The 18,653-nt window shown below is 37.9% G+C and overlaps 1 protein-coding gene across 4 annotated transcripts in view; it reads left to right on the top strand.

Moving 5' to 3' along the window:
- Window positions 1-10,174, top strand: part of parp6a (poly (ADP-ribose) polymerase family, member 6a) — a 33,193-nt gene extending 23,019 nt beyond the window's left edge. For 2 of the 4 annotated variants that reach the window (XM_084409204.1, XM_084409205.1), the window contains exons 18-23: window positions 1,496-1,568; window positions 3,320-3,389; window positions 6,077-6,156; window positions 6,242-6,305; window positions 7,915-7,999; window positions 9,601-10,172. In XM_084409204.1, coding sequence (XP_084265330.1) covers window positions 1,496-1,568; window positions 3,320-3,389; window positions 6,077-6,156; window positions 6,242-6,305; window positions 7,915-7,999; window positions 9,601-9,703 — 475 coding nt within the window. In that variant the 3' untranslated portion in view covers window positions 9,704-10,172. Of the gene's footprint in view, window positions 1-1,495; window positions 1,569-3,319; window positions 3,390-6,076; window positions 6,157-6,241; window positions 6,306-7,914; window positions 8,000-9,600 lie in introns of all 4 variants that reach the window. The other 2 variants (XM_084409203.1, XR_014627416.1) reach the window with 2 other exon arrangements.
- The last annotated feature ends 8,479 nt before the right edge of the window (window positions 10,175-18,653 follow it).

The raw sequence follows: 18,653 nt of genomic DNA on the forward strand, positions 1-18,653 counted from the left end.
CGATCAAGTGTTTACATGCTCTCTCGATCGGATTAGAAGAGGAATAAACCACCTCTTCCAATCAGATCGAAATTTCATATTCATAGAACCGTATACTAAATGAGGCAAGGGTGTCGAGTTACATTCAAGATATTTTAAGGCATCAAGGAAAAAACATTTAAATATGTAATTTCAGTGAACAAATATCAGTTTTAAGGGATAAAATTATTGAGTACAGGGGGACTTTAGCCTTACTCTTAGCCTTAACTTGTTTATCACAGATTTGAACAGGATAATCTTGTATTGTAGTGATATAAAAACACAAGGAGAAAAAATCATGTTGAAAATTTGTCATCAACAAAATTAAGTGCATTAAACATTACGTCAAGGTTTGAAGAAACTGCAGGTGGTTCGTAAGTTGATGAAAAGGTAATAATTAAACTGAATTCAGTTTTATCATATTTAAGGCCATTAAAAAGGTCTTAATTCTCATTTAAAGTGGTCTTAAATTTGGTCTTAAAAAGCTTTAAATTTGATGTAATGTAACATTTTAAAGGCGACAACCTTGTTTAATTCTCTCTAATCATTTCTGCCTGAATTAGAAAAACAACAAAAACGTATGTTTATGGCATTTTGCATGAATAGTTAGGATCAGCAAATCCGGTCTATTGAGAGAGACATAAACTGAACAGCATGAAAATTAGTTTTAAACGCATTAAATGGAGTTCTGGCCTTAGTTTTATTCTCTTATTTGATTGGATTCAGCAAGTAAAATCTTGCAATAATGTGAAAATGTTTATATAATCAGGTTCGATTCAGTTCGTTGGTTGCAGGTTAAGAACAAAAATGTGAGTTTTTGTTCCCTATTCATTTAAATCTGCCAAGAACTCAGATTTATAAGTCGTTGATCATGTGACTATTTAGAGCACAATGAAATGTTCCTGACAGACCGCCGGTAAATAACATCAGGAGGATTGAAGATAACAACAGGTTTATTTTGGGTGCAGACTTTATATGCATTTGATTCTAATCCAGGTGGTCTAAATTTAAAAATGCCAGGACAACGCTTCAGTCTTTTTAGGTGCTATTTCTGTGCTTTTTGAGTTATTTCGGTCGACACATTTCCACTTTTATAAAAGTCTTCCAAAAACAGCCGACAAAAGACTAGCGTAACTCTTTCAAGCTGCAGAAATATCTCCAGACGGCTGGTTAAAAATACGCCTGTGCCAGATTTATCAAACCTCCGCCGATGTTGCATCATCATGTACAGATCATCAGAATTTTTTAGCACATTTATAAAACTAAATTGACATTTTCTGAAATGTGAGTGGTGCAAAACTCACAACTATGACACTAGGACGTCTGCTATGCAGTCGCATGGTGTTGTAGGAAGGGTTGCTTGTAGTTTTGCACCATCTGGGATTTTTTTTACAACCTTTTTTATCATCCGCCTCCAAATTAATATTGAGCATCGTAACATTTACTTACTGCTGTATTTCTCTCACTCTCTCTCTAGTGGTTCCCATATTGAGAACTGGCACTCGGTTCTGAGAAACGGACTGGTCAATGCCTCTTACACTAAACTGCAGGTATGTAAATTACATCAGTCAGCTGATCTCAGACTCGTCTCCTCATTGGACAGTTCATGTCCAGACTGCGTCATCAGCCACAGTTCTACTCCCTTTATTAAAGAATAGATGGTGTGTGATTAACATTAACATTTGAAACATTAATCTGCTACATTGTTTCACAGTCTTAAAGAGTAGTAAGTGAAACGAAATGCAACATTTTGAAACAGTAATCTGCTACATTGTTTCAAGTGAAACGAAATGCAACATTTGAAAGTAATCTGCTACATTGTTTCAAGTGAAATGAAATGCAACATTTTGAAACAGTAATCTGCTACATTGTTTCAAGTGAAACGAAATGCAACATTTTGAAACAGTAATCTGCTACATTGTTTCACAGTCTTAAAGAGTAGTAAGTGAAACCAGTACAAACATCTAAACATTCTAAATCCAAATACATTTACACTTGAGAAGCAAAATGACGCGAGTTAAGAAGTCTTGTTTTCTGAGACACTGATCAAAATTAAGTGACTTAACTTGAAACTTTATTTCAGACACGTGTGTCCATATAAAAAAAAAAAAAAAAAAACTTTGTTTAAACAAGAAAGATATCTGCCAATGGGGTCAGAAAAATAAGTTACACTGCAAAAAATGCTTTTCTTACTTAGTATTTTTGTCTTGTTTCCAGTCGAAGTATCTACAAATTCTTAAATCAAGAAGCATTTACTAGAGAAGCAAAATGACAGGAAATTATAATGTTTATCACCCCATTGGCAGAAAATTTTGCTTGTTTTAAGCAAAACCTCATTTAATTTAGATTTTTTTGTTTTTATTATCAGAAAACAAGATATAATTTATTATGTCATTTTACTCATCTAGTAAATGTTTCTTGATTTAAGAATTTTTTGATATTTGGACTCGAAACAAGACAAAAATCCTAAGTAAAAAGCATTTTTTGCAGTGTATTTATTACAGTACTTTTATATTTTAATCATTTTAAGCAAGAAGTCATTTACATTTGATAAGTTTTTCATAAAGCAAGTCTTCTTTTTGCTGTCCTTTTGCATCATGATTCAAGAAACAATTGAAAACAAGACAAAAATACCAAGAAAGAACATATTTAATAAATCATTTTGCATTTTTAATCCAATTTAGTGTATAATTGTGTGAACTTTTAGAAATGTAAGGTCAGATTGAGCGTGTTGCACTGTGAGATACACAACATTATGTAAGTACTGTATTCCTTAACATGAACGAAGATGAATGTGAGTCGGTTTTCTTTGCGTTTCACTGAAGACTTTGAGATCAGTGTGAACGTGGCGTTTTAATGAGGTTTGTGTTCAACAGTGTTCAACAACCAAATCCTCCTGGAATGATCTGTTGTTATAACATCTGTCCATCCTCAATGCCATGTCGATCATCTCCATGTCTTCTGTTGCTTGTTGACGTCATATTTTTCTCCTTGAAGGACGACCTCAGTCTCACAGCTGTAAACTCTCGTTCATAACACACGTTCATGTATCATTGTCTTCCCTGGAATCCATCATCATCATCATCATTCATCTTCTTCCCGAGCATCACTCGTTCCTCATGCTTTACTCCATTTCACATGATGCTTTTCTTTTCATTCTTGGCTGTAATTGGCCAGAAAGCATCACCTCATGCGTCTGTGATGATGTCAGAGTTGTGCGTTTGCTCTCTGTTTGTTGTTCTTCTCGGTGCACAGCAATAAAACAACAACTCTCTCCTCCTGTTCTTCTCTTTCATCAAAGCTGCATGGAGCAGCGTATGGGAAGGGCATCTATCTGAGCCCCATATCCAGTATTTCCTTTGGATATTCAGGTACGATCCAAACCTGCGTCTTCCGTGTGTTCGCTGTAGATTTGTGTCCGATCTAAAACCACATCTCAGTCTCTCTCTCTCTCTGTAACAAACACATCAGTCTTTGCTTTCTGGTCCATTTGAGTGTTTTGTTGTGCATGCTTTGATTTTAATGCAGTCTTTTTGAACCAGTAATGTGATTTTTGTTATGGACTGGTTTTGCTTTTCCTCACCGCTCAAAATCATTCTCTTCATCAGTATTTGTTCTTGTTTTTCAGTGAAAATATCTTTAAAACTAAATGCATGTACCCGAGAAGCAAATTAATGCAAGATACGCTGTAAAAAAAATCTTTTCTTCCTCTGCATTTTAGTCTTGTTTTCCAGTACAAACATCTAAATATTCTTAAATCAAGATGTATTTACTGGAGAAGGAAAATTAAGTTTTGTTTGCTGAAAAAATTATCCAAATTAAGTGAGTTTTTGCTTAAAACGAGAAAAATATGTGTTCTTGTTTTAAGCATAAACATAATTTTTGAGACATTTTATTCAGAAAGCAAGACTTTTGAAGCAAGATCTTTTGTAATTTTGCTTCTCCAGTAAATGTTTCTTGATTTAAGAATGTTTAGATATTTGTACGTGAACACAAGACTTTTATTCAGTGAAAAGACTTGTTTATTTTTCTGTAATGTTCATTTTTATTTATCTTTTGTTTAGTTTTAAGCCTAATCCACTTTACCGTTTGTTCATTTTCCCCCACGTCAAACAAGGAATAAATAATTGACCAATGGTGTAAGACATTTTTAAGATGAAAAACAAACAAACATCAGATTAATTTTCTATGAGCTAATGTTACAGTCTCATGCAATGCTGCTTCTCAAGTAAATGTATTTTGTTTCAAGACCGTTTGGATATTTTTACTGGAAAACAAGACAAAGTCAGATTGAGAAATCCTGACTAACAACATGATTTTAGCCGTGCACAAACACATGCCAGTCGTCTCAATCTCACATCTTGCTATCAGTGAAAAATCAGCTCTGCACTGGAGGCTTAAACCCACTGATCACACTAACATCATGGACCAGAAGACTGGATAATCTCAGTAGTAGCTGGAGGAATGACTAGACGAAAAACAACAACAACAACAACAAAATCCTGCAGGAGGAAAACCAGCGCGCTTCTATCAGAGACGATCCAGGACAAAATCTCTCAAAGAAAAAAAGTGTCTAAAATAAGATTTAGAAATGTATACAGAAAACATCAAAAATGCTATTTTTTAAACACTAAGAAGGCTCGACACAACATGAAACTGTGCTCTAAGTCTCACCAGCGGCTCTACACATGAACTCCAGCATTGAGAACTGTGTTTGTGAACACAGAGTTCACTAAAGAGAAAGGTTTTGATCAACTCACTGTGTCTGTTGTTGTTTCCGTCCGCCGGCGTTTTGACAGGGAAAAATAGTCGATCTCCGAATGCGAATGAACTGAATTTTAGTATTGCTTATATGAGGATCCTTTTTCAAATACAAGGTCAATATTGATTGTCACTAACGACAAAACAACACATTATCCGTGAATTTATATGGAACTAATCTTTAGGAGCTTTCCATCTTTGCTCTCCTCCCTGTTACGTTGCATTCGGAGATCGACTATTTTTGCCTGTCAAAATGCCGACGGACACACAGATACAGTGAGCTGCTCAAAATCTTTCTCTTTAGCAGAGGTGTCAAAAGTATTCACATTCATTACTCAGGTAGAAGTATAGATACTAGGGTTTAAAAAGACTTCTGTAGAAGTTGAAGTATCAACTCAAGCTTTTTACTCAAGTAAACGTATAAAACTAAAGTATAAAAGTAAAAGTAATGTAAGGAAAGAAAATGCAATTTGCAATGCTCTCTCTCTCTCTCTCTCTCTCTCTCTCTGTGAATCAATATTTGACGCGATTTGCCCCGATTTCTCCCTGGCTTACCGCATCTAGGTTTCCTTCGGAGGAGTTTTGGCGCTTCGCACAACCAAATGTGACTACAGCCTCTCACAAGTTAGAAAGACACCACAATGCCAATCAGTTTAGCGATGTGTATTCAGGAGGCGGGACTCAGATCTATTAACCGTTTGTGTAATTGGCCAATTTTTTTTTTTTTAACGACGACAAGCCGGAATGAAAACAAGCCGAAATTAAATAGGAGTAACGAGGCTATTTTTAAAATGTAAGGAGTAGAAAGTACAGATAATTGCGTGAAAATGTAAGGAGTAGAAGTAAAAAGTCGTCTGAAAAATAATTACTCCAGTAAAGTATAGATACCCCAAATTTCTACTTAAGTAAGGTAACGAAGTATTTGTACTTTAGTAAACTCTGTGTTCACAAACAATGTTCTCAGTGCTGGAGTTCATGTGTGGAGCCGCTGGTGAGACTTCCAGCACAGTTTCATGTTGTGTCGAGCCTTCTTAGTGTTTAAAAAATAGTGCTTGTTGATGTTATCATAGTCGTGCCCCATTCACTCGCATTCACAAGGCAATCTGACCGAAAACGAAAATACAGTCAAACTTAAAAGTGGCGTTTCCATTCTAATGATGCTTTTAAACCCAAGTTTGCCTCGGGTAGATTCACAAAAAGACTCTAGGTTGCATTTTGGCGAGAGTTACCCTTTAACACGGGCCAATGTAGTCTCATAGATGTATTATATTTCTCTGTGTGTGTGTGTGTGTTTTAGGAATGGGGAAGGGACAGCATCGCATGCCCACCAAAGATGAGCTAGTCCTGCGCTATAACCGGATGAACACGATGCCACAGGTACGGCAGTGACGTCTCATGTTTAAACTCAGCGCTCATCGTCCCGTCAGAGATATTAACGTGTGTGTTGTTCGTCTTTCCACAGAGTCGCCCGATACAGTCGCGTTTCCTCCAGAGCAGGAATTTAAACTGCATCGCTCTTTGTGAAGGTAAAACATCTGGATCTCACAGTGTTTGTGTCACAGCTGGTTTCAGTAGCGAGAGTTGAGGCAGGATCTGTCAACTTACGCCAGAATAACAAACACAACCAACTAAACATGGATGAGAACCGAATGAGATTTAGGGATATATACTGTATATACACACAGAGTAAGGGGCCGTTTACACAACATTTTATGACAACTTTTTATGCTTTTTGACCGTTCATTTACACGACAAACTTTTGAAAACAGGTTTTGGAAAATGATACTGTTATCGTCTCCATGTAAACCAGCAAAAACGTGAATTTGTGAAAATTTGTTGTCATGCGTTCAGTCTGTAGGCGCGTAATGTTTCTTTACAAAGTGACATTGCCATCTACTGGCCTGGCATGAATAATACAGCGTTTTTAGAGGGAATGGGATCGTTTTTGTACTGATTTTGTACATTGTTGTCCTGTAAACGGACCCTAAAGGGAGGGAGAAAACAAGGAGCAGGTGGGATTAATCAGTTAACAAATGAGTAGCTATGGAAACAAATGTAAACATACTTAGAAACCATGACAACTGAGACGAGATCTAACACAGGTAAAACAGAAACATCATGTGATGGTTTGTTTGATACATTTTGGTCAGAGAAAGGAAACAAGTAATAAAAACTCAGTGAGTGTTTTAGCGCAATTTTCTCACGTCATGGGATCACAACACTAAGAGATAGTAAATGAAAGAGAACATAAGTTGCTCGAGAATATAACTTTCTCTTGAAATTCAAATGAACTTTCTGAAATCAAATCAGCAATGGATAATAAAAAAGGCACAATCACTTGACTAGTTGAACATCATTTTTTTTATTAGCTCATTATTTTTTACATAATATCCCTTCATATAAAGTTTTAATAAATTTTTGAAGTATAAAGGAAAGATTTTTGATCAATTCTTTTTTTCTAATATTATTTTAAATTTTATAAGCTATCGATTGCAATTTGTTTCAACTCGATAGCTATTATGGTTGCCAAGAAATTTGCAAAAAACTGATTTTTTTCTGGAATTTCCAGGAAATCCAAAATCTTTTCCTGGATTTTTTTTGTGCGTTCCCGAGATTAGACCTTCCTTAACATAATGCCGAAAACCCGAAGTCTCTAGGTGGTCTGGTTGAGGAGTAGATAGAAGTGCAAGATTGGTGCGCACAGACAGAACAGAAATCATGAGTTAACAATCGCAATTTTGTCCGGTGGAAAATTGCGCTAAAAAAAATGATATACTGAATAAATTATATTTGTTCGCTTAAAACCTGGATCTCAACCAAAATTCACACATGAAAACTGTTATTTTAGCTTTTATTTTTATAGTTTTCATGTTAATTTTAGTGAATTTTTGTGTAATTAATTTCATTATGTGCTATTTTTTTTAATATTGCTATTTAGGTTTAATTTATTTTTATTTCAGTTTTAGTTTTAGTTTTTATTTATTGCCAGTTAATAATTTTAAACCTACGTCAGTTTATTTTTCAACTAATATTTATATTTGATTTGACTTCAGCTTGATATCAATGAACAGAAATGTTTTTAATAGTTTTAGTCAACGATGATAACCCTGGTGTGAACATCTGTTTCCCCGTCAGTGATCACATCAAAAGACCTGCAGAAGCACGGGAACATCTGGGTGTGTCCGGTGTCGGACCACGTCTGCACGCGCTTCTTCTTCGTGTGAGTTTCTGAGCCAGAGAATCTACGGAAGCCCTGAGAGGCCAAGCATTGTTGTCTTTTTCCCGTTTCCTTGTGATCTCGACATGAAACAGATGTTTTCTCATGATCTTGATTCAACAAAACTCGACACAACATGACAAACTTTGTTTTCTGATGATCTCCTTTTTATTATGTTGAGTTTTGTTGTCAATATCACGAGAAATCAACTTATATATCGAGATCACTGGAAAATTAATTCAATATCATGAGAAAACAAGAAAGAAAAAATAATGGTCAAAATAAAAATTATATAAAGTAATATATATATACACACACACACAAAGCACAGACACATATTACTATAGATATTTGCAAGGGGAAAAACTGCAGAGAATTATTTTATTATTGTAATTTTTTTCTCATGATGTCGACGACAATTTGTTTTCTAGTGATTTTGTTTTTATTATGTAGTGCTTTATGATGTCAATATCACAAGAAATCAATTTGTCTTTTGCCAAGGTCACAAAAAAATAAATTGTTGAGATAAAAGTTGAGATCATTAGAAAACAAGACAAAAAGAAAATGCATGGCCTCTTAGGTCAAAAATTTAATATATATAAAGTAGTGCTGTCAGATACATTTGTCACGATTAATCGCATCTAACATAAAAGTTTGTAAATATATAATATATATGAATGCGTATATATATATATATATATAGTGTATATACACACACATTTATATATATAAACTTTTATGTTAGATGCGATTATTAGCGATTAATTGATTTGACAGTACTAATATAAATAGAATATATGTAAGGGTTAATGCCCGACGAGGTGTCCATTGTCAGGTATTAATGGACGATGGCGAGGCGCAGAGGATGGTTGCCTCCGCCAAAGTCCATTAATACCTGACAGTGGACACCTCAAAGGGCATTAACCCGCTTATACCATGGTCACTTGCCAAATAACACATTTTTAAAACATTAGTTTATATTTTAATTAGTTTTACAATCGAAATCTAAAGTTTTTACAAATAATAACTTTGTTTCCCTGGTTACGCCTGACGGTTTATTTACTAGGTGTCCTCTGTCACTTTTTAATGGACACCATGCAGCCAATCAGAATCGAGTATTCACCCAGACCATGGTATAAAAAGAAGTACACAAAGCACAGACACAAATAGTGTATGTACACATATTATTATAGATATTTGCAAAGGGAAAAAGTGCACAGAAATGGTGACTATGTACAGGCAGTTTGATAAATATGATTGATTTACATATTGCATATGTAAATATATTGCACATTTGTGCTATTGCACATTAACAAACATTGCACACTAATAAAAATAACTTAGTATACAATAGCTCACCCACAAAAGTCTATCATCATCATTTTTGGATGAATTTTTTTTTTATATATAATATTTATTGTAGTATTTTCAGTTTTACAGACAAATAAACAGCTCAATCACACACATAAAAAATTAAAATAAATAAAAAACCAATAACGACAACAAAAAACCTCCTTCAGTTAGATTCACGTTTGCAGTTAAGCACAGGAAAGGGAGGTATGAAATACGACTGTGACGTGTGACGTCTGGTGTGTGTCTCTCAGGTACGAGGACGGTCAGGTGGGAGATGCTAACATTAACACACAGGAGCCCAAGATACAGAAGGAGATCATGCGCGTCATCGGCACCCAGATTTACTCCAGCTGAACGGATGGGTTTCTTACAGAGACGCTTTGAGACGGACACATCTCTGGGCTTCAACCTCAGAGAAAGACCCGGCCTCTCTCTCTCTCTCTCTCTCCTGCCTGCTGTCGTTCCTCGACTCTATTCCATCTATACTTTCTTTTTAGTATGGGATGCGGGTGTGGATTTCCAGTGTGGGATGGATTGGCGACCCTCCGTTCAGAAGGAGAAGGTCAAAAACACACGCTTCTATCGAGTGCAATAAGCCCCGCCCACAACCCGTTCTGACCTCTCTCTCGTTGGCCTCCCGCAGAGCTGTCAGTCAGAAGCAGACAAGCGCCTGATTGGAGGAGCCGTCGGCCAATGAAACTGTTCTGAACTCGATTTTTCTCTTTTTCACATCAGTTCCGATCTGTTCCTCACACTGAATATCTATAAACATGAGCGTGTTTTTTCCATCTCTGGATAGTAAATGATGAATCTTTGTGCACTCTTATTGTGTTTGTATGGCGTTATCTGCTGCTTTCTCTGACTGATGATGACACATATTAATATCCCAGATGTATTTATCTCTGAGTTTCCCGCTGAAATCAATTTCTTGTCTTTTGTTCCTCGGTTCGCTTACACGCGTACAAGCGCTCGCCGTGATTTATCGGGGAGCCGATCACGGATGAGAGGACAGGGACACGTCGTTACTCATCTTTATGCTTTTATCTTCTGGATGGCGCCGTTTCTGAACCGACGGAAAAGCGCGAGGTTTCAGGGCCATTCAGTGATGTCATCGTCTGAAAATGTGGAACAAACTAAAGCTGACGTTTCAGAGAGGCTTTTAGCTCTGCTGTCAGTTCTCAAGACATTCCTGAAGGCTTGTGGGTAATTTCCACAAAGCTTACCGTCGTCGGTCTGCCGTAGGATAATAGCAGTCAAACGTTTGGACATTCTTCATTCTGACTCTTTATAATGATAGTGAAGTCATCGAAACTCACACATGGAAGTCTGGGAAAGATTTAGGGATCAAAACGTGACAGAAATTAAATTTAAAATACGGTTCATTAGTTAACATGAAGAATGAACAATACTTCTGCAGCATTTATTAATCTTAGTTAATATCAATTTCAACATTTGCTAATACGTTATTAAAATCAAAGGTTGTATTTGTTAACATTAGTTAATGCTCCGTGAACTAACATGAACAAACAATGAACTTTTATTAACTAACATTAACAAAGATTAATAAATACTGTAACTAATGTATTGCTCAATGTTAGTTCATACATTAACGCAGTGGTTCCCAATTCCAGTCCTCGTGACCCACTGCTCTGCACATTTTGTATGTCTCCCTTATTTAACACACCTGAACCAGATCATCAGCTCATTAGGAGAGACTCCATGAACTGAACTGAGTGTGTCAGATAAGAGAGACATACAAAATGTGCAGAGCAGTGGGTCACGAGGACTGGAATTGAGAACCACTGCATTAACTAATGTTAACTAATGAACCTTATTGTAAAGTGTTACCCTTGCTGGCATGAAATGAAAGTTGAGAATCTCTCTTTCACGTGTATTCAAGTGTAATGATGTGCACGGATAATTTATCATTTATATCATAAAAAAAATATGAATTGTGGGTAACACTTTACAGTAAAGTTCCATTAGTTAAAGCTGCAGTAACGATTTCTGAGAAACAATCACCAAGACAAACATGCCCCGCCCCCTAGTCAAAATGACCACGCCCCCTATATTGATAGCTCCACCCCCAAATTCTCAAACACCCTATGCAACACAGGCTCCTCCCTCTGAATGAGTGGACACGCCCCTAACTGCTGATTGGCTACAGTGTGTTGTGCTGCTCGATCCACTTTCAGTGTTTCTCAGCAATCTCTCACTGCACCTGTAATGTTAGTAAAATGTACAACTGTAACTTTTTTTGTTCAAAATTTAGGAAATGTTTATGAGTGATTCATCCTGAATCCATCTTCCCAACCGTGTTTTTGTCTATCCTGAATCACTACTGCACGCCTAAAACGAGTGTTTATATTCAGACTGTTTTAGAGCGAGCGGAGGAGCCCAGTACCTGCGTGATTCTGCCGAAAATTATACTTTTAAATTATACTTTTTAAATTATTAAATTATACTTATACTTTATACTTTTTTTTTTTCAGAAAACTTCTTTTATTTCATTTTGATAATATTTTTTCTATTTTTTAATGCAATTAAAAAAGAATTTTTGTTATTTTCTATTTTATTTACCTGCATAAAAATTACTAGATTTGATCAAAGAATAATAAATAAATAGTAATTTAAGCACATTCCTCACATTCTTTCAACTTTAAATTCAAAATAACTCACAATTTCATGCATAACCCTTTTAATTCAGCTCTAAATATCTTACATTTGGGTGTCTTTCATGACTCTAGATGACCTTACAGCTCTATATGAGCTGTTCCTCTGGGTCTTAAAAGTCAGTTCACCTCAGTATGCATGTAGACATTATAAAATCATTTTTTGGTAAAGTTTTAGCATTTTTAGTTTGAATTTTGAGGTTTTTCTATGTGTACTGAAGCATTCCTCGCATTCCATTCATTCCTAAGGGGGTCAAATTGACCCGAGAGTGAAGAATTTGTTACTTTTTATTTTTATTTTATGTTTTTTTATATTCGTGGTTCAAGTGCAACAAAAGTCCTGGGGTCTTAGACACCTCTGATGAACACTCAATTTTTCAAATTGTTTAAAAAATGAGTTTCGGGAAGGATGAGCAAGACGACTGCAAACATGAGTCTGTTGTGTCCAAACGTTTGACTGCTGGTGTTTCTCGTGTGTTTTGACTTTATTCTGTTGCTCTTGAACGTTTGTGAGTATTTCGTGGTGTTTATCTTGATTTTTAAGGGCGTTGCACTGACACGGCCTGCGTCTGATTCTGGATCTGTGTCAGATATGAGACAGTCAGGTGTAGATCTTCACTGTAAATAATCTATATGTGAGTTGTGTGACTGGACAGGAGGAATGTTTCCAGCAGGGCTTCGGACGCGCTCTGGATCCGGGTCGTCAGATCTCCTGGTCTGTGGTCATGCTGTATGAACTGCGATTGTACAGGTGGAATTAATGCTGAACAGAACAAATAAAAGGAGGTTTTGCACAATTTTTAGATGCGTAATTTCTCTCTCCACGTGATTTCTCTATGACATGTTGTTGTTTTCGTGCAGTGACGTCTTTCTTGCATCAGGTGGCGCTTTTGCTTCACTTCAACTTCACAAGTGAAACCCGGACAACAACAAAGCCATATTTGCAAAGGATCCTGAGGTAAATCTGGAAGATGTTTATCTGTGATTAACGGTGTTTTGTAATATGCTGTTATCATCAGCATTAGATTATAAAGTCCTAAACTCTCTGCTGTTCAGTCTTCAGTCGTTTAGTCTTTAAAGTGTGTGTGCATTATTATCATAGTGAGCGACTGGTTAATGTGAGCATGGTCAAGAGGAGTGTGTCCGTCTTATCGATGAGTGATGCACAATTTCTTTTCAGAAAGAACATTTTACAAAGAACTTTTTCTTTGTAAAATAATTAAGTTAAAACAAGATGGAAAAAAATGCATTGCCTCTTAGATCAAAAATAATATATATAAAGTAGTGCAGTCAAATAAATGAATCACGATTAATCATATCTAACAAAAGTTTGTAAATATAATATATTTATAAATATATATATATACACACACTGAGACAGAGTGAGTGTGTTTGCGAGTTTGTGTGTGTGTGTGTCATTTACTCATTATTTTATACAGCAGTTCCAGGCCACTATTTTATTCGTTTGTTGCAGCTGTTTATAATGAGTGAGCAACATTAAACACAATATAGTGTCTACAATAAAACTCAATTTTAACTTCTTGTTTATTGAACTGTTGTATAAAAGCAGTTTCGCATTGACACTCATTCTGCTGTTCTGAACATCGGTCATGTGATCACCCGTGACCCAATCACAGTCATGCTGCTGTTCAGAACATCGGTCATGTGATCACCTGTGGCCCAATCACAGTCACAATGATGATACTCGTGATTACAGGATCATTATGAACAGCATGAAAAACCTCCACCAGGGGGAACTCAAGCGCTGTGATCTCAGTCCTCTCTCGTTCACACTCGTGTTTCACTTCTTCTGCGTCTCCTCTCTCTCTCTCTCTCTCTCTCTCTCTCTCTCTCTCTCTCTCTCTCTGACAGTGAATACACACACACACACTGTAATGAAATAAAGATCAGACAGGCAGGTCAGGACCAGCAACACACACACAAGTCTGCATGAATGTGCTTATAAATCATGTAGTATAAATCCTGTCAGAGAGATGAACATCTGTAGGATCTGTTTCTTCTGTCAAACACAAAAGATGATGTTTATATTTTATCTGGCCTTATGAGACTATAAATCTGCAGTTTTGACTCAGAAGTTTCTCATATGGACATTGTTATGCTAGTGCTGTGGTTTTTATGTGCCATTTTTGTGTACTGAGGGCGTTTGCTAACGTTCCCATTGAAAACGTTATTTTTCTAATGTTCTCAGAACCAGCAGTGATGAGAAGATGGAGTGATGAGAAGATGGAGTGATGAGAAGATGGAGTGATGAGAAGATGGAGTGATGGAGTGATGAGAAGATGGAGTGATGGAGTGATGAGAAGATGGACTGATGAGAAGATGGAGTGATGAGAAGATGGAGTGATGAGAAGATGGAGTGATGAGAAGATGGAGCGATGAGAAGATGGAGTGATGTGAAGATGGAGTGATGGAGTGATGAGAAGATGGAGTGATGAGAAGATGGAGTGATGAGAAGATGGAGTGATGTGAAGATGGAGTGATGAGAAGATGGAGTGATGAGAAGATGGAGCGATGAGAAGATGGAGTGATGGAGTGATGAGAAGATGGAGTGATGAGAAGATGGAGTGATGAAAAGATGGAGTAATGTGAAGATGGAGTAATGAGAAAATGGAGTGATGGAGCGATGAGAAGATGGAGTGATGGAGTGATGAGAAGATGGAGTGATGGAGTGATGAGAAGATGGAGTGATGGAGTGATGAGAAGATGGAGTGATGAGAAAATGGAGTGATGTGAAGATGGAGTGATGAGAAGATGGAGTGATGGAGTGATGAGAAGATGGAGTGATGAGAAGATGGAGCGATGAGAAGATGGAGTGATGGAGTGATGAGAAGATGGAGTGATGAGAAGATGGAGTAATGTGAAGATGGAGTGATGAGAAAATGGAGTGATGAGAAGATGGAGTGATGAAAAGATGGAGTAAAGTGAAGATGGAGTGATGAGAAAATGGAGTGATGTGAAGATGGAGCGATGAGTGATGAGAAGATGGAGCGATGAGAAGATGGAGTGATGGAGTGATGAGAAGATGGAGTGATGAGAAGATGGAGTGATGGAGTGATGAGAAGATGGAGTGATGAAAAGATGGAGTAATGTGAAGATGGAGTGATGAGAAAATGGAGTGATGTGAAGATGGAGCGATGAGTGATGAAAAGATGGAGTGATGTGAAGATGGAGTGATGAGATGGAGTGATGAAAAGATGGAGTGATGGAGTGATGAGAAGATGGAGTGATGAGAAGATGGAGTGATGTGAAGATGGAGTGATGAGAAGATGGAGCGATGAGAAGATGGAGTGATGTGAAGATGGAGTGATGAGAATATGGAGTGATGAGTAGATGGAGAGATGTGAAGATGGAGTGATGAGAAGATGGAGCGATGAGAAGATGGAGTGATGAAAAGATGGAGTGATGAGAAGATGGAGTGATGAAAAGATGGAGCGAAGATGGAGAGATGTGAAGATGGAGTGATGAGAAGATGGAGTGATGAGAAGATGGAGTGATGAAAAGATGGAGCAAAGATGGAGAGATGTGAAGATGGAGTGATGAGAAGATGGAGCGATGAGAAGATGGAGAGATGTGAAGATGGAGTGATGAGAAGATGGAGTGATGAAAATATGGAGCGAAGATGGAGTGATGAGAAGATGGAGTGATGAGAAGATGGAGTGATGAGAAGATGGAGTGATGAGAAGATGGAGTGATGAAAAGATGGAGCGAAGATGGAGTGATGAGAAGATGGAGCGATGAGAAGATGGAGCGATGAGAAGATGGAGCGATGAGAAGATGGAGCGATGTGAAGATGGAGTGATGAGAAGATGGAGTGATGAAAAGATGGAGCGATGAGAAGTTGGAGCGATGAGAAGATGGAGCGATGTGAAGATGGAGCGATGAGAAGATGGAGTGATGAAAAGATGGAGCGATGAGAAGATGGAGTGATGGAGTGATGAGAAGATGGAGTGATGAGAAGATGGAGTGATGAGAAGATGGAGCGATGAGAAGATGGAGTGATGAAGTGATGAGAAGATGGAGTGATGAAAAGATGGAGTGATGAGAAGATGGAGTGATGAAAAGATGGAGTGATGAAAAGATGGAGTGATGAGAAGATGGAGTGATGAAAAGATGGAGTGATGAAAAGATGGAGTGATGAGAAGATGGAGTGATGTGAAGATGGAGTGATGAAAAGATGGAGTGATGAAAAGATGGAGTGATGTGAAGATGGAGTGATGAGAATATGGAGTGATGAAAAGATGGAGTGATGAGAAGATGGAGTGATGTGAAGATGGAGTGATGAGAAGATGGAGCGATGAGAAGATGAAGCGATGAGAAGATGGAGCGATGAGAAGATGGAGCGATGAGAAGATGGAGCGATGAGAAGATGAAGCGATGAGAAGATGGAGTGATGAGAAGATGAAGCGATGAGAAGATGGAGCGATGTGAAGATGGAGTGATGAGAAGATGGAGCGATGAGAAGATGAAGCGATGAGAAGATGGAGCGATGAAAAGATGGAGTGATGAGAAGATGGAGTGATGAAAAGATGGAGTGATGAAAAGATGGAGTGATGAGAAGATGGAGCGATGAGAAGATGGAGCGATGTGAAGATGGAGTGATGAGAAGATGGAGTGATGAAAAGATGGAGCGATGAGAAGTTGGAGCGATGAGAAGATGGAGCGATGAGAAGATGGAGTGATGTGAAGATGGAGTGATGAGAAGATGAAGCGATGAGAAGATGAAGCGATGAAAAGATGGAGTGATGAGAAGATGGAGTGATGAAAAGATGGAGTGATGAAAAGATGGAGTGATGAGAAGATGGAGTGATGTGAAGATGGAGTGATGAGAAGATGGAGCGATGAGAAGATGAAGCGATGAGAAGATGGAGCGATGAGAAGATGAAGCGATGAGAAGATGAAGCGATGAGAAGATGGAGTGATGAGAAGATGGAGCGATGAGAAGATGAAGCGATGAGAAGATGAAGCGATGAGAAGATGGAGTGATGAGAAGATGGAGTGATGAAAAGATGGAGTGATGAGAAGATGGAGTGATGAGAAGATGAAGCGATGAGAAGATGGAGTGATGAGAAGATGAAGCGATGAGAAGATGGAGTGATGAAAAGATGGAGTGATGAGAAGATGGAGCGATGAGAAGATGAAGCGATGAGAAGATGAAGTGATGAAAAGATGGAGTGATGAGAAGATGGAGCGATGAGAAGATGGAGCGATGAGAAGATGGAGCGATGAGAAGATGAAGCGATGAGAAGATGAAGCGATGAGAAGATGGAGCGATGAGAAGATGGAGTGATGAGAAGATGAAGCGATGAGAAGATGGAGTGATGAAAAGATGGAGTGATGAGAAGATGGAGCGATGAGAAGATGGAGCGATGAGAAGATGAAGCGATGAGAAGATGAAGCGATGAGAAGATGGAGCGATGAGAAGATGGAGCGATGAGAAGATGAAGCGATGAGAAGATGAAGCGATGAGAAGATGGAGTGATGAAAAGATGGAGTGATGAGAAGATGGAGCGATGAGAAGATGGAGCGATGAGAAGATGAAGCGATGAGAAGATGAAGCGATGAGAAGATGGAGCGATGAGAAGATGAAGCGATGAGAAGATGAAGCGATGAGAAGATGGAGTGATGAAAAGATGGAGTGATGAGAAGATGGAGCGATGAGAAGATGGAGCGATGAGAAGATGAAGCGATGAGAAGATGAAGCGATGAGAAGATGGAGCGATGAGAAGATGGAGCGATGAGAAGATGAAGCGATGAGAAGATGAAGCGATGAGAAGATGGAGTGATGAGAAGATGGAGTGATGAAAAGATGGAGTGATGAGAAGATGGAGTGATGAGAAGATGAAGCGATGAGAAGATGGAGTGATGAGAAGATGAAGCGATGAGAAGATGGAGTGATGAAAAGATGGAGTGATGAGAAGATGGAGCGATGAGAAGATGAAGCGATGAGAAGATGGAGTGATGAGAAGATGGAGCGATGAGAAGATGAAGCGATGAGAAGATGGAGTGATGAAAAGATGGAGTGATGAGAAGATGGAGTGATGAGAAGGATGGCATGGAGGGATTCACTCGTTTAACACTCACCCGCTCTGTCATCTGAACTGACAGCTGTCAATCAATGTGTGTGAGGAGATACTCGAGTGTGTGTGTGTGTGTGTGTGTGTGTGTTTCTGTGATTTATGAGAGCAGATATTTGTTTGTATAATGACACTGGTGTTACACTGGTATTACACTGGTATTACACTGGTATTACAACGTGAATGTGATTTATGAGGAGATTTTCTGAGTCCTCGTATTTCAAATGGCTTTAAAAACACTAAACAGTGTTTTATTAAAAATGTAAAAAAGTTTTCTGTGATGGGTAGGGTTAGTGTGTGTGTTTGTGTGTGTGTGTGTGTGTGTGTGTGTGTGTGCGCGCGTGTGTTGGGTAGGTTTATGAGTAGGGTTAGTGTGTGTGTGTGTGTGTGTGTGTGTGTGTGTGTGTGTGTGTGTGTGTGTGTGTGTGTGTTAGGTAGGGTTAGTGTATGGAAATGTATGAATTAATCACACTTTTTTTATTGTATGTACATTATTAAATGAATGTCCAGTGTGACAGAAACTCAGACTGAGGAAGT

Source organism: Rutilus rutilus (genome assembly GCF_951802725.1).
Source record: "Rutilus rutilus genome assembly, chromosome: 5".
NCBI classification, from domain to species: Eukaryota; Metazoa; Chordata; class Actinopteri; order Cypriniformes; family Leuciscidae; genus Rutilus; species Rutilus rutilus.